This window comes from Spermophilus citellus, assembly GCF_964194105.1.
Source record: "Spermophilus citellus genome assembly, chromosome: 11".
Taxonomy (NCBI): Eukaryota; Metazoa; Chordata; class Mammalia; order Rodentia; family Sciuridae; genus Spermophilus; species Spermophilus citellus.
The window spans coordinates 46,853,134-46,868,047 of NC_138192.1; the positions used below are offsets into that span (position 1 = coordinate 46,853,134).

The 14,914-nt window shown below is 34.9% G+C and overlaps 1 protein-coding gene across 1 annotated transcript in view; it reads right to left on the minus strand.

The window, feature by feature from the left end:
• Positions 1-14,914, minus strand: part of LRP1B (LDL receptor related protein 1B) — a gene marked incomplete at its 3' end in the record, with an annotated part of 1,847,377 nt that overhangs the window by 756,821 nt on the left and 1,075,642 nt on the right. Inside the window, exon 12 of the mRNA XM_081262419.1 lies at positions 3,897-4,077. Within this exon, the coding sequence (XP_081118545.1) occupies positions 3,897-4,077 (181 nt within the window). The remainder of the gene's footprint in view (positions 1-3,896; positions 4,078-14,914) is intronic.

The window sequence follows — 14,914 nt, forward strand, 5'->3', positions numbered from 1 at the left end:
TTTATAAAGCTCCAAAGCTTTTCTAAGCTACTGACCCTAGAAATAACCTTATTAGATCTCCTGCTTCCCACATTTTGTGGTCCCTAAAGAATTTCTGAGGTAATTTGGGTAAAATCTCTACCCATGAATATGAATCCTACTGTGCTCTAAATTGACAGATTTGGGAAAACTGGGGTTGTAACAGACCATCCATTTAAGCTCTATTTAAATTCCTTTAACAGTTTACAATAATGTTGATAAGTCTTTTCAAACCAGACAAATTATACTGAGACTATTGAATTTACTGATCATATAAATAAATAGCAATATTTCTATCTTCTGTCTTGCATTTCCTTAATATGGTTTTACCATTGGAATGGCCTATGAACAAAGAAGAGAGACATCTATTTACACTAATTCTACCTTAGGTAAAACTACTTGATTTCAATTATATAAATCAACTATATAAAATGATAGATACTATTTTTCATCTCTATTCATATATAACTGAAATTATCTTATATACTGTTAATAGACACAGTTTTATCTTTGTCCCTTATTTACAACTTGTTAAAATTGCAATAATCTTTCTCTTTAGCTCTTCCTCTTGACCATGGCAAAACTCATAACTCATTCCCATCTCCTCACCTAGCTTTCTAACTCGATCCACACATAAATGTGTGCACATGTATGTACATGTACATGTGAAGGGTAAGTCTGAGTACTTTTAAAATATTAGATATTGTTTTGCTGTTTGAAAAAAGAAAGTATTGTATTTGAACTTATCAATTTACTAAGATTGTTTTTATTCAAACAAAATGTAAAAAGAATAATTTTCTAAGTAAGCAATGCCCATCTAATAAAGGTTAACTATAAGTAGGTGATTATCTACTCATTTAATTATCTGCTTAAAATTTATATTAGAAAAGCTGTATAATTAATATCAAATGATAATTCCTAAACACAAAATATGAATATAATCTATAACATAAACAGGAACTGACATTTTTGCATGTAGAACACTGAGTATTCACCAAATAAAATTTAGGTTAATTTGACATTCTGCTAATATAGCAAGAAAGATCCTACCACTATTTCCGATGCCTATTCAAACACAAATTTTATGAAGTTTATTTTCATCCTTTATGATCATAAGAATCAAAGCTCCTTCCTCTGTTTCTTAGTGATGCTTTTGGTTTGTTATAGTTTTTCTTGAATTATACCTATATAATATTGAATAATATTGCATGTCTGATGATTCCAATTAAAATTAAAACAAGAGAAGGGGTTATTCTTTATTCAAAAGTGTAACCTGGAATGCCAAGCTTGGCTTTGCTAAGATTAATCATGTTCCAAATCTAATTGCATTACTGAATGATCAATGCTAGAAAATGTTTAAATCCTTAAAGGCTTCACTAGCATGGAAGTAAAATAAATGTTTCCCACTGAATATTTTGATTTGGTTTCTGACTTACTATAAAGCTGCTAGCTAGAGAGGTATGATATTATTCATTGAGATAAGGATATAAAATAATACTTTTGGAAGGAAAATATGTACTCTGCTTTGGACATATTTCATTTTAGAGGCTATTTTGAGAAGTCAGACTGAGATGTTGGGACTCTGTTATTGATATAAATTATGAAATTACAATAAAGAAATGAGATTATTTGTCATTATCAGCTTGAGGAACAATTATATCATCATCGATTCTTCCTGAAGTTGTTAAGACCTGCCAATTCTATTTCTTCAGTGTCTCCTATTTCAATGTCCACTGTTCTGTTCTTATTACAAATGCTATCGTTAAAAATGAACTCCTAATGGACATCCTTCTTCAAATCTATTGTGTTTCTGTCAAATTGTCAAAAATAATTTTTTCTTGAATCATGATTTTAAAATGTGGCTTTAATTTTTAAAAATTTCCAATATCATTTAAATAAAATCAAACTTCTTATCAAAACATTGAAAAATTCTGCATATTCATAGTTTCATCTTGTGATGCTTCTTCATATGCTCTCTGTTCTTTACTTATTTATTGTTACACCTTCTACTCTCCACTTTCCAGAAGATACCAGGTGATTCCTGAGTGTTAATAAGTCTGATTGCTTTGTAAACCATGGTATACTTAGCATAGAGCTATAAACCCTGCATATTGTTAGGGAAGAATGTTGTGTGTGTGTGTGGGGGGGGGGTATGTGTGTTTAAATAAGCAAATATATGCACATGTATCCCTTCACTTATGTGATTTTTGTTTGTGATATATGTGATTTTGTTTCTGATGTCAGTGTATATCAGCACTATCCCAGCTGGAAAAAAAAAAGTGTTTGATGAAAGGTGTATAAAAGTAATTTTTTGTAAAAAAATGTAGAGTTCTATGGTAAGCAGACTGACAGGGATGCAGATGTTGTCTTTATGTAAAAAATAAATTTATATCAAGATAATCAAGATTGCCCTCCAAAATAATGAGCTATGTGAATGATGTCGGTTTCAAACACAAGTTGGATTTCTGCCTACTAGAGAGGTGTTTGACATGGTTTCTGAATTGATAAGAAAGATGGAGCTCGTGGCTTGATTTTATAGCCTCAATATTTATGTCATCTCTTTGAGAACGATAAAGAATGTTTAACTCTATCAGAAAACAGTTTTCTCTAACACAATACTAAGAAGAAAGAGGTCATTTTAACACATTTTTGAAATTTCTTGTTTCAAGCAGCTTTAAACAATTTGGAATACACACTTTTTCTTGAAACTAAGATTGCCTTGGTATAAGGTCAGACAAATGCTTTGGTTTAACAGTCCCAGAAGAGAAAAAAAAATAATTATGAAGTTGACACATAAAATCAATGAAATTGCTTTATTTTAATTATGCCTTTATGAAAACATACAATGAGTTCATCCACAGCCTAGAAAAAGCATCTTGATTATGTCCCAACATATTCTCAACCCAAACAATTCTAGGAATTGCACTTCAATGATCTCTGTTTATAAGGGTTTTCTATTTAATTAAATAAATATTTTCTGTATGTATGCAATATGGTATAAAGAATATTCATTGTGTGGTGCTATTTTGAAAAACATAATGTATATAGGTCATGAAAATAAAAAAAACACAAAAACTGTACATAAAATATGCAATACATTCATTTGATTCTGAATTTCTGCTAAGAATTTCCACATTTCTTTGATACTTATATGAGTGTAGGTTTGCACCAGGTAATAGCTCTGACTTAAAAAAAAAGTGTGTGGGGGGGATATATTACCAAGAATTGCACAAAATACTTTGTCCTAAGCAAATACCATGTACTATAAAGTGATGTCTCTATATGGAAACTATGGTTGTATCCAAAATTATGTGATCATTAACCTATACTCTCAAAAGCAATGGAGTACAGTGGTTAAGCATAAAGTTTTGAGACAGGATGCCTGGGTTTCAGCCATTCACAGATCAGTTAGCAGTTTCTCCTTCATGAAATGGGAGGGTAGTATGATAACAGCAACCAATTCATATGATTATTGTGAAGAATACAGCTAGGAGCACAAAATGTCTGACCCATAATAAATGTACAGAAACATTTGCTATTTCTTTTTAATACAGTAAATTTCAATATCATTTTTAAAATTAAGATTGTTACTCTGATTAAATAGATTAATTATCTTGGTGTCAGACTGCCTAAAATAGCTCATCTGAGTAAATGAAGTAATATAGACTTTATACAAATAATTTATTTCAGTTCAATGTATTTTGATATTTTTATTTAGTATATTTTCTAGGTGAAGAAATCATTAATATGAGTAACTTTTCCTAATCAGACTATCCATGTGTGAATTCATTTATACATATGAAATTTAAATAAAATAAAAAACAAATTTCTTTAGTATAATTTTTCTGATATAAAGCTGATTTTTTAAAATTGCGTACCCATTAACTGGATCCACCACAATTCCTCTGGGATGGGACATTTCTCCTTCTAAAAGAGTCTTCCGACTCTGAGAAGCCTTTTCCAGTCTGGCCACATTAATTGTTTTTCTATGGCCATCATTTGTCCAGTAAAGGTTATTTCCAATCCAGTCCACAGCAATGCCCTCTACATTATCCAGATCTGTTTAAAAAAAAAAAAAAGAAAAGAAACTAATTTTTAAATAGCAGTAAAATTAATGTCCACTACTTGTTTATTTAAACCTGCTTAAGGTGTTTATCTAATTCAAACAGGAATGAGTTGTTTATGGATTTGATTTGTGAAAATATCAATATTCCAGAAATATTTTTCAATTTTATCTTTATGACCTTCCATGTGAATGATGGGTCCTTTCCCTTCAAATAGATTTCACCATTTGTAACAAGTGTTGGCAAATTGATCATAATGGTGTTATAACCGAACTTCAATATATTGTTATTGAGAGTGATTTGCAGTAAAACAGGAAAAAAAATCATGTGAGCAAAAAGGCATAAATACAGTATAGACTGTTGAAAAAAATCTAGTACTTTGATACCATGTCCAAATTTATAATGTATAATCTGAGTAGCCAAAATAATCATAATGCCCTCTTGTCAAAAGACAAACAGGTTCATCCAGAGCACTTATTTCAAAGCCTAAAAGAGGCTTTTATCACAGAGGAACATGAACAGTGAATCTTAAAGACTCACTGAAACACTTCTGTATATTTTAGGCTTATTTTAAAAGAACTCTATTACAAGCTTCTATAAAATACATACAGACAGTGATAAATCAAAGGGTATAAACATAGAATATTAGGATTTCATCTGATTCAAACCTTTTATTTTACAAAATGGTAAAACCCAACACTTCAATGTGAAGGCATTTTCTTATGGTCTATTATTCAAGAGACAGTGGAGTTGGGATAAAAATCTCAATTTTATGACACATGTGTAGAGACTTCCAAAACTGTTCTTCTCCTGTGGTGAGCTTCTGCAGCATCCATCCATCCTTATGTCATACTATTTTGTCAATCACACCTAAACCTCTCACAGCTCCACTAAGATAGTTCTACTCTCATATTGCAAGGAAAAATACTGTGAAAATTTTTTCTTTTTCTTTTTTCTTTTTTTTTTTTTTTTTTTTTTTTTTGGTACTGCTAGAGATTGAATCTAGGGCCTTATACATGCCAGGCAGGCACTCCACCACTGAGCCACATCCCCAGTGCCAAATTTGTCTTCATTCAAAACCAAGAAGATATAGAAATGTAACCTCCTGGACAAAGCAATAGTTAGTATTATATTAGAGACAGAGTTATGTATTCACACATACTGAGAAATCCACTTTGCATTTCCTCATAAGCAGATGTAACAAATATTTACTATTATCATATTTACTAGTAATGGCTCTTCTGGATCTGAAAAAAAAAAAAAAGAATTTTTTTTCTTTTGCAACTCTTTCTACTAATCAACATATGCCCTGACTCAGGATGACTAATACAAAGTGTGATTTGATCTATCTGAAAATCCCATTATAGTGAATCAGATGAGTTCTCAATTTCACTAAGATATCTGCTTCATTACCATCAAATATGAGGAATTTTCACAGGTTAATTGTGCCTATGCTTAGAAGAAAGTTTAATTTTATCTTTACTTTATTGACATTTAATTTTACTGAGCACTTTCCTGCTCTGGCACAATGGAAAAAAGAGCTGCTATTTACTTTCTTTTCTATGTGCTGTAGACTGTAGCTGATTTTTATTTTGCTAGTTGGATTTCAAAACTTATATTACATTTGAAATCTACTAGAGCATAGACAATCTTCTAGTTGAATAACCCTCTTAATTTTAAAGCTTTCCTTTTGCTTTCTGGCTTGAGAATTTTTTTTTATTTTTCCATATGAAGCAAGTTACAATATGTAATCCAAGTTACAAGGGCTGGATGGAAAATTCATGTTTAGCACTTAGACAAATATCTGAGTCACTCTCATTCTTAATTTCTCCATGTGTAAGTTGAAGATAATTGCTAGGAGCCACAAGCAAATAATATGATGCATGGCACTTTCGGTTGTAAGGTGACACCAGCTAGCCATTGAGATGATATGATTATGTTAAGATTTACATTCATATGGAAATTGGACTCCTGCTGTTCACCTTGGCTTGGTACTGGACTCATGTTACTGGACTCCTGGAGAGTTCCCATTGGTTGGGGAAGGATAGTAGGAGGGAATTCAGGGGGAGGTCAGGGGGGGGGGCGGGCCCAGTTCCGGTAGACGCGTGCGTGGGTGGACCGGTTTTGGAGTATTGGCGGCTTTTTCAAAAATAAAGTTTTGTTCCTGCTTGAGTGGCTCGTGATTCTGTGCCCAGCCAGGCTGAGGCAATTGGTGGCCCGGACGGGGAACGCCTGAAACTTAGAGGTGAGTAAAATTGCTCGCCCCTGAGAGAAGGCGACAGAATGGGTGACCATTTCAAAAAACAATGTGTTCTTGTTTTGATTTATTTTGTTTTTATTTCAAGTTCCCTAGCCCTAGAATTTTCTCAGGTGAACTGGGAAAAATGGTTGGCTCAAGGTTTGAAGTTATTCGGCCCTGAGAAAGAGAAAATTGATATAACCATTCTCTGCTCCGTTTTTGTTTCATTCTGCTTTGGCTTTGTTTTATCCTATCTTATTGGGTTACGTTACTTTTATAGTAGATTAGAATCTAGTAAAAAACAAACCGAAAAACTGTTAAGTAAATTGTTAGAGGTCCAAACTATGGTAGAAAAAACGCTAGGTCAAGCAAAAGAGAAGGTCTCTCAAGCTAGTCAGACAGAGGAAAATTTAAAGAAAGAAAGCTCAGAGGAAAAACAGCCATTAGGTGGAGAATTACAACAGGAGGCTGCTACTAACTCCGTTCTATCACCAGAGGGCGTAATTCAACCAATAGCTACATCTGCAACTGAGCAGCCCTCAACTCCCGTAGTTGATGGACGGAATTCTGAGGCAGGACCCCAAAGATTAGCATGCCCTGTACTTGAGCAGGCAGGAGGGCAACGAATTCACCATGCTTTAGATTTCAAAACAGTAAAGCAATTAAAGGAGGCTGTAACAACCTATGGGCCGCAAGCTCCCTTCATGGTAAGCATGGTCGAATCTGTTACCAACTTGGACATGACACCAGCAGATTGGGCTAACATGTGTTGATCTGTGCTAAGTGGAGGACAATATTTGTTATGGAAGGTTGCCAATGATGAATTTTGCATGAAGACAGTTAGGTGAAATGCAGAAGCCGGTTACCCTCAAAGAAATCTAGATATGTTATTAGGAAAGGGACCTTATGAGGGTCAAAGACAGCAAATTGAATATGACCCTGGCATATACGCACAAATTGCTGTAGATGCAGTTAGGGCATGGAAAACTTACAGGGGCATGGAGATTTAAAAGGTCAATTATCTAAGGTAATACAAGGAACTAATGAACCTTACGCTGAATTTGTAGATAGGCTTATTCAGACAGCCTCTAGAATATTTGGAAATACAGAACAGGCAATGCCATTTATAAAACAACTGGCTTATGACCAAGCAAATCGTTGCTGCAGAGAGGTCATTAGACCATGGAGACATGAAGATTTAAACACATATATTAAATTATGTAGAGACATTAATGAACAAGGGCAAGTCTTAGCAGCAGTACAACAGGCTTTAGATGCCAGGCTAAAAACATGCTATAATTGTAATCAAAAAGGACATTTTAAAAGGAGTTGCCCCATAAGAGGAGGGTTTAACAAACTAGGTATCAAAGGAATAGAATACCGGGTATTTGCCCACGATGCCATAGAGGGAAACATTGGGCTAATGAATGCCGTTCTCAAACCACCATAGAGGGTATTCCATTATCAAAAAACGGACAAGGACCAAGTGTTTACCCACGATATCGTGGAGAAAGGTATCAGGCTCCATTGCCAAAAAACGGACTAGAGGGCCCAATGCCCCGGGGCCCAAAACCACAAATATACGGGGCAATGGAGGAACCCAGCAGCACCATCAAGGTACTGCCCAGGACGCATTATCCATTAAATCCCTCATCAAACAAACTAGAGGGAGCCCAGGGTTGGACATCTGTGCCTCTGCCAGAGCAGTACTAACTCCAGAGATGGGAGTTCAAATCATACCCACAGGAGTAAAAGGACCTCTTCCCCAGGGAACAGTAGGCTTATTATTGGGATGCAGTTCTTCTACACTAAAAGGACTTATGATAAGTCCTGGGGTAATTGATCCCGATTATGAGGGTGAAATAAAAATTATAGCTAGTTCTCCAAGAGGTATATCAGTAATTTCACCAGGAGATAGAATAGCACAGTTATTAATAATACCCAGCCTGCATGATAAATTTTCCAGTTGTAATGTAGAAAGAGGTTCCAAGGGATTAGGCTCCAGGGTGTAGATTGGGCTATGCTGTTTTTAAATTTAGATTCTCGCCCAATGCTAAAATTAAATATTCAAGTACATGACTTTAATGGGCTGCTGGACACAGGTGCTGACCTCAGCATCATATCTCGTCAAGAATGGCCAAAACATTGGCCATTACAACAAGCCACTCAAATGCTTTGAGGCCTAGGAATGGCAACAAATCCCCATAGAAGTGCTATGGTATTAGATTGGAGGGATCCTGAAGGATATGAAGGAACTATACAGCCCTATGTATTGGATCATCTTCCCGTAAATTTATGGGGACGAGATGTCCTAGATCAATTAGGATTGACATTAACAAATAACATCAATCCTAACGCGCCCACTACTAGGGCTAAACAAGGCTTTAGGAAAGAAAAAAGATTAAGAGAACAAGAACAAGGTATGACAGCACCTATTCAAATAGATCAAGAAATAAATAGACATGGATTCGGTTTTCAGAAAGGGCCACTGAGACAATCAAAATTACTTGGAAATCAGAAAGACCAGTGTGGGTTCCTCAGTGGCCCCTGACTAAAGAAAAGATACAAGTAGCCCATGACTTGGTCAGACAACAATTAGCGGAAGGACATATACAACCTTCCATATCCCCCCATAATACTCCCATTTTTGTCATTAAAAAGAAATCTGGTAAATGGAGATTATTACAAGATTTAAGAGCCATTAATAATGAGCTGGTTATTATGGGACCGGCTCAATCAGGGATTCCCCAATTGTCTGCTTTACCAAAAACCTGGCATGTTTTAGCTATAGATATTAAAGATTGTTTCTTTTCAATTCCAATTCATCCCGAGGATAGTCCACATTTTGCATTTACTATCCCTGCACTGAATCATGAAGGTCCTGATCAGAGATATGAATGGAAAGTACTCCCTCAAGGGATGGCTAACAGCCCAACTATGTGTCAAATTTATGTTAATAAAGCAATCCAGCCACTTAGAAATCAAAATCCTGAACTACAAATATTTCACTATATGGATGATGTGTTATTGGCACATAAAGCTAAAAACACATTGCTAGAATGTTATGCCACACTTACAAACTTATTGAAAAATTATAATCTAGAGATAGCAATAGATAAAGTACAATTAAATCTTCCAATTAATTATTAGGAGTTCTATTATCCTCAATCAATGTTTGTCCACCAAAAATTCAAATACGAGTAGATCAACTCAAATCACTTAATGATTTCAAAAGTTATTGGGAGACATAAATTGGATAAGGCCTTATCTAGGCATACCAACAGGAGAGTTGGGACCCTTATTTGATATTCTAAAAGGTCCATCAGATCCAAATTCACCCCGCATGTTAACGCCTGAAGCAAGAAAAACATTAAAAATCATTGAAACATATATGGAAAATATGCATTTGGATAGAATTGATATAAGTTTGCCTTTATTATTTATTGTACTACCAACAAAAAATATTCCTACAGGAGTATTTTGGCAAGAAGGTCCATTATTGTGGATACATTTATCTTATTCTCCTAACACTATTCTTACTAGATATCCTGAGGCTGTAGGACAATTAATACTCAAAGGAATAAAAGCAGCAAAGGGAGTGTTTGGGATTTCTCCCAATAAAATTATTACTCCATATATTATGGATCAAATTGATGAGTTAGCTAATGAGTTAAATACTTGGGCAATAATCATGTGTAAAACTAGTGTTTCATTTGATAATCACTCACCATCTAATCCTTTGTTGTCTTTTTGGTCTAAGCATCCTGTCGTTTTTCCAAAAATGACAAGAAAAACCCCTATCATAAATGCTCCAAATATATTCACTGATGGGTCAAACAATGGTACAGCAGCAGTAGTTACTCCTGATCAAACTTTTACATTTTTAGTTCCCAAACAATCAGCTCAAAAGGTAGAGCTTAATGCAGTATTACAAGCTTTTATGATGTTTAAAGATTCTGTACTTAATTTATTTTCTGATAGTCAGTATGTAGTTAATGCTATAGTATCCCTTGAAGATGCTGGTAGGATTTCACCTTCTTCTACTGTTTTCTCTTTGTTTTCCGCTATACAAAGTGTAATCTGGGACAGAAAAGATCCATTCTTTATAGGACATATCACGGCACATACAGGATTGCCTGGAGCCCTTAGTATGGGCAATGAACTAGCAGATAAATCTACACATGACATACATATTTTCTCCACAATAGAAGAAGCTATAAATTTTCATAAAAGGTTCCATGTCAATGCTAATACTTTACAAAAGTGTTTTAAAATAACTAAAGAACAAGCCAGACATATAATAAAACAATGTCAAAATTGTGTGACATTTTTACCACAAGTTAATCTTGGAGTCAATCCTAGAGGACTGATACCTAACTATATTTGGCAGATGGACGTCACACACTTGCCAGAATTTGGAGAATTAAAATATTTACATGTTACAGTTGATACTTCTTCCGGATTTTTGATGGGCTCCCTTCATGGTGGAGAAAAAACTAAAGATGTTATAGCTCATTGCTTACAAAATTTTGCCTCTGTGGGCATTCCAAAACAATTAAAAACAGACAATGGTCCTGGTTATACTTCCACCTCTTAAACAATTTTGCTCATCATTTGGCATTACTCACATAACAGGAATTCCATACAATCCACAAGGACAAGGCATAGTTGAAAGAGCTCATCAAACTATTAAAATGTAATTATTAAAACAAAAGGAGGGAATTGGAAAGGGGTATATATCCCCCAAAGATAAACTTAAAATAACCCTTTTTACTCTAAACTTTTTAAATTTGGATTCATCGGGACTTAGTGCTGCGGAAAGACATTTGTACCCAAAAAATGTACATAAGCCTAAGGTACTTTGGAAAGATATTCTAACAGGACAATGGAAAGGTCCGGATCCAGTGATAGTCTGGAGTCGGGGCTCTGTCTGTGTTTTTCCACAGGAGGAACAGCAGCTGATTTGGATTCCAGAGAGATTAACTAAAACAATTTCTACAGAAAAAGAAGATGATTTGACTCGAATCCATAACAGCTGATATCCGGAACTCCAGCTTGGCTATTACATCTTCGACAGTGATCAACCAGGATGCTTTTTTCAATATCTATTTTATTATTGCTTTTCCCACATCATAAAGTTCCATTTTAATTTTGAGCTCATACAGACATAAATTAATGTTTTTCTGATCAGTTTTATTTTTTGACTAAGGAGTTTTTAAACATTGCAATGGAGATTTCACCTAGGTAATCTACAAGGCCTTTACTATTGTCTTATATGTTGTATGTTACGTGTGCACATTTCTGTTTTGTGTTGTATGTCTGTATGTGCGTATGTCCATATATCATATATGAGGCGCGCTCATAAAAATATGGATCCCAAATTTTTTTTTATTATTCACGTGATTTTAATGGTTTAATTTAATTTGGGTAAACAGCTGTTGAAGACTGTTTTAATATGTGTACAAATAAGCAGGTTAACAGATCTGTTTGTTTACTTTCACCCTTCCTTTTCATTATATTTAATAATTCTGTTCAGGATAATGTAAATTGTTCTAAAAATTGTTTTCTTAATACCTGTTGAAATGTTACAAATTTTTTTCTTCTCTTTTCTTAACATCATTGTCAATCCCTATTTTCATCCCAGTGCCGGTGAAGACAAAGATGAAACCAAACTACAACTTCTTCAATAATTATCACAACATACTGTATAAACTGATGCATCAATGAATAATAACTCAACAAGTAATGCTCAATCACTGAGTCGATTTATTTTGGGAGGAAATGGACATATTGATAGATTCCTCCACTTTGAACTGCTTACAAAACTTGCCTGGACTATGTATCACTTGTATGCATTGTGCTCTATCTGTTGATGCAGCGAATTATGGTAGTGCTGGCGTATCTTTGCTATAGTGTCACCAGTGATGCAATTTTTCCTAAAAAGCCATCTATTGACTTGATGTCGTGGCATTTCTGTATCCTCTTCCCTTCTACTAGTGATGGTCTAATTTTGGGGGCCAACTGAGGTGAGGCAAAGAACTTCACCCCCCCACCGGCACCAAGGTCAAATTTGGGGGCCAACAGAGGTGAGGCAAAGAACCTCACCCCCCCACTGGTGCATAGGCCTATCCACAGGTATGGCTATATACTGGACCGGTAGTCAGTGACGGGTATGATTCAGTTGCAGTGGTATCAACCTAAGACAGGAGGCTGACGCCTAGAGGTCAGTTTTCCGATGACGGGTAAGAACCATATGTTGAATTGGACATACCTAACAGGCACGGTCCCTAGCCACATTGCCTGTTGCTTAATTAAACAGAAGGGGGCAGATGCTAGGAGCCACAAGCAAATAATATGATGCATGGCACTTTCGGTTGTAAGGTGACGCCAGCTAGCCATTGAGATGATATGATTATGTTAAGATTTACATTCATATGGAAATTGGACTCCTGCTGTTCACCTTGCCCTGCTACTGGACTCATGTTACTGGACTCCTGGAGAGTTCCCATTGGTTAGGGAAGGATAGTAGGAGGGAATTCCGGGGAAGGTCGGGGCCCCTGGTTCCGGTAGAGGCACGCGGGGGCGGACTGGTTTTTGGCTTGCCGGTGCGAAGGGAGTATTGGCGGCTTCTAAGTTTTGTTCCTGCTTGAGTGGCTCGTGATTCTGTGCCCAGCCAGACTGAGGCAGATAATAACAGAATCTACCCCTAGGATGATGGCAAGGGGTAAATTAGGTGTTGCATATAAAACATTTTAGCATACCACCTGGAGTATAGTAACTTCTTAATATATGTTAGCTTTTCATTAATGTCCAGGGTTTTAAAAAAATCATGTATGTTCTGGATTTTTTTCTTTATAGATGTTACTATATAGAAATACACCTTTACAATGCTTGTTCAATAATATTTCTTTGCATTTTTACCAGCTACAGACTTCAACTAGAAATATTATATAGAGAGTCACTCAAAAATAAATAGTGAAAATGAAACAGAATGCTAAGAAACAGAATTTGGAAAGAAATTTTCCCCAATTGGTGTATTTTGTTTTTGAAAGTTGGAATGCTTCAACAGTGCAATTAGGTAGTGATTAGGATCACAGTTTGGGATCACTACTTCTCATGACTAACTTACTAGCTGAGAAACTCATTCACTTTCCTGTCTTCAATTTCCTTATGTTTAAAATGAATGCAATTACAATGTTTAATCCACAGGATTTTTGAGGATTCAATGGATAAAGATATGTGAAATTCTTAAAATAATGGTTGGCATATAGTTAATGTTATACAAATGTTGCCATTATTATTATTAATAGTATCATAATTATTATAGTCTTCCATTTAGCTAGCTATCTAGTCCATTAAGATAGTAATGAAACAATTAGCCTAGAGTATTTTTGTAATGTACTTTATGTGGTTTTTTTTCTGTTATAGGGCAAATGAGGCTGAATTTAATTTTAAAATTAGGAAACTCATAAAATAATCTATATGCAAATTTGAAATCTTTTTAGCTATCTTTACTGGAGCAGCGAAGAACTTTCTCTCTTACTGAACAAAAGTCTGAAATCAACTAATCCCTATCTCCACAAATATACATTGATAAGTGATTCATTCTATATTAATATTATTTGGTCTCTGATTTCAACTAATTTATGACTTAGAAAGAACACTAAAATATATATAGTACATTTACTTTTTTTAAAGAGAGAGAGAGAGAAGAGAGAGAGAGAGATTTTTTAATATTTATTTTTCAGTTTTCGGTGGACACAACATCTTTATTTTATGTGGTGCTAAGGATCGAACCCAGCGCCGGGCGCATGTCAGGCGAGCATGTTACCACTTGAGCCACATCCCCAGCCCTAACATTTACTTTTATTCAAAGTCTAGTTGGCGGTTGTCTGAGATTGACTAATAAGAACACTGTGAACAAATTTCTTGGTCAGGAACTTATGTAGATTTATGGCATTTAAATGCCAAACAAACATAAGTAAATACAGAAATTCTATTTACTATTTCAAGGAAAGATGACTATTCAATGCAAGGAACATGTTGGATAAAGAAAATATTAGAGTGGATTGCTTTGCATAAATTTGGGTAAAGTTCAGTAGTCTAGATCCTGAAATCCACACTCACTACAATTATTACTATTATTATTTCATAGACAAAGAGCATGATTACTTTTAAATATTTGGTCCAAATCTCCCTTAACTTTCACAAAGTCCCATTCTCATATCAATAGTCAAGGGCTCTCAATATGTTTGTACATCTGCAAAATAATTCCAGTAAATAATATTTTGTTTGTTTATTGTTGTTGTTTGTGTGTGTGTGTGTGTGTGTGTGTGTGTGTGTGTGAAAACAGAATTTAGATTATGTTTTGGAGCTGGGTGTATAGCTCAGTGGTAGAGTTCTTGCCTAGCATGTTCAAGGTCCTAGATCAGATCACTATTTTCCATGATAAGTGAGGAAATTAGACATGTATCTATCCCTATACTTCAGAGAAAAAGCAGATTTTTTCACAAACTACATGAATATTTAAGCTTAACCCCTGACATTGAGTCTGGAGGTGGTTACGTGATAGACTGGCACGCATCATACCCTG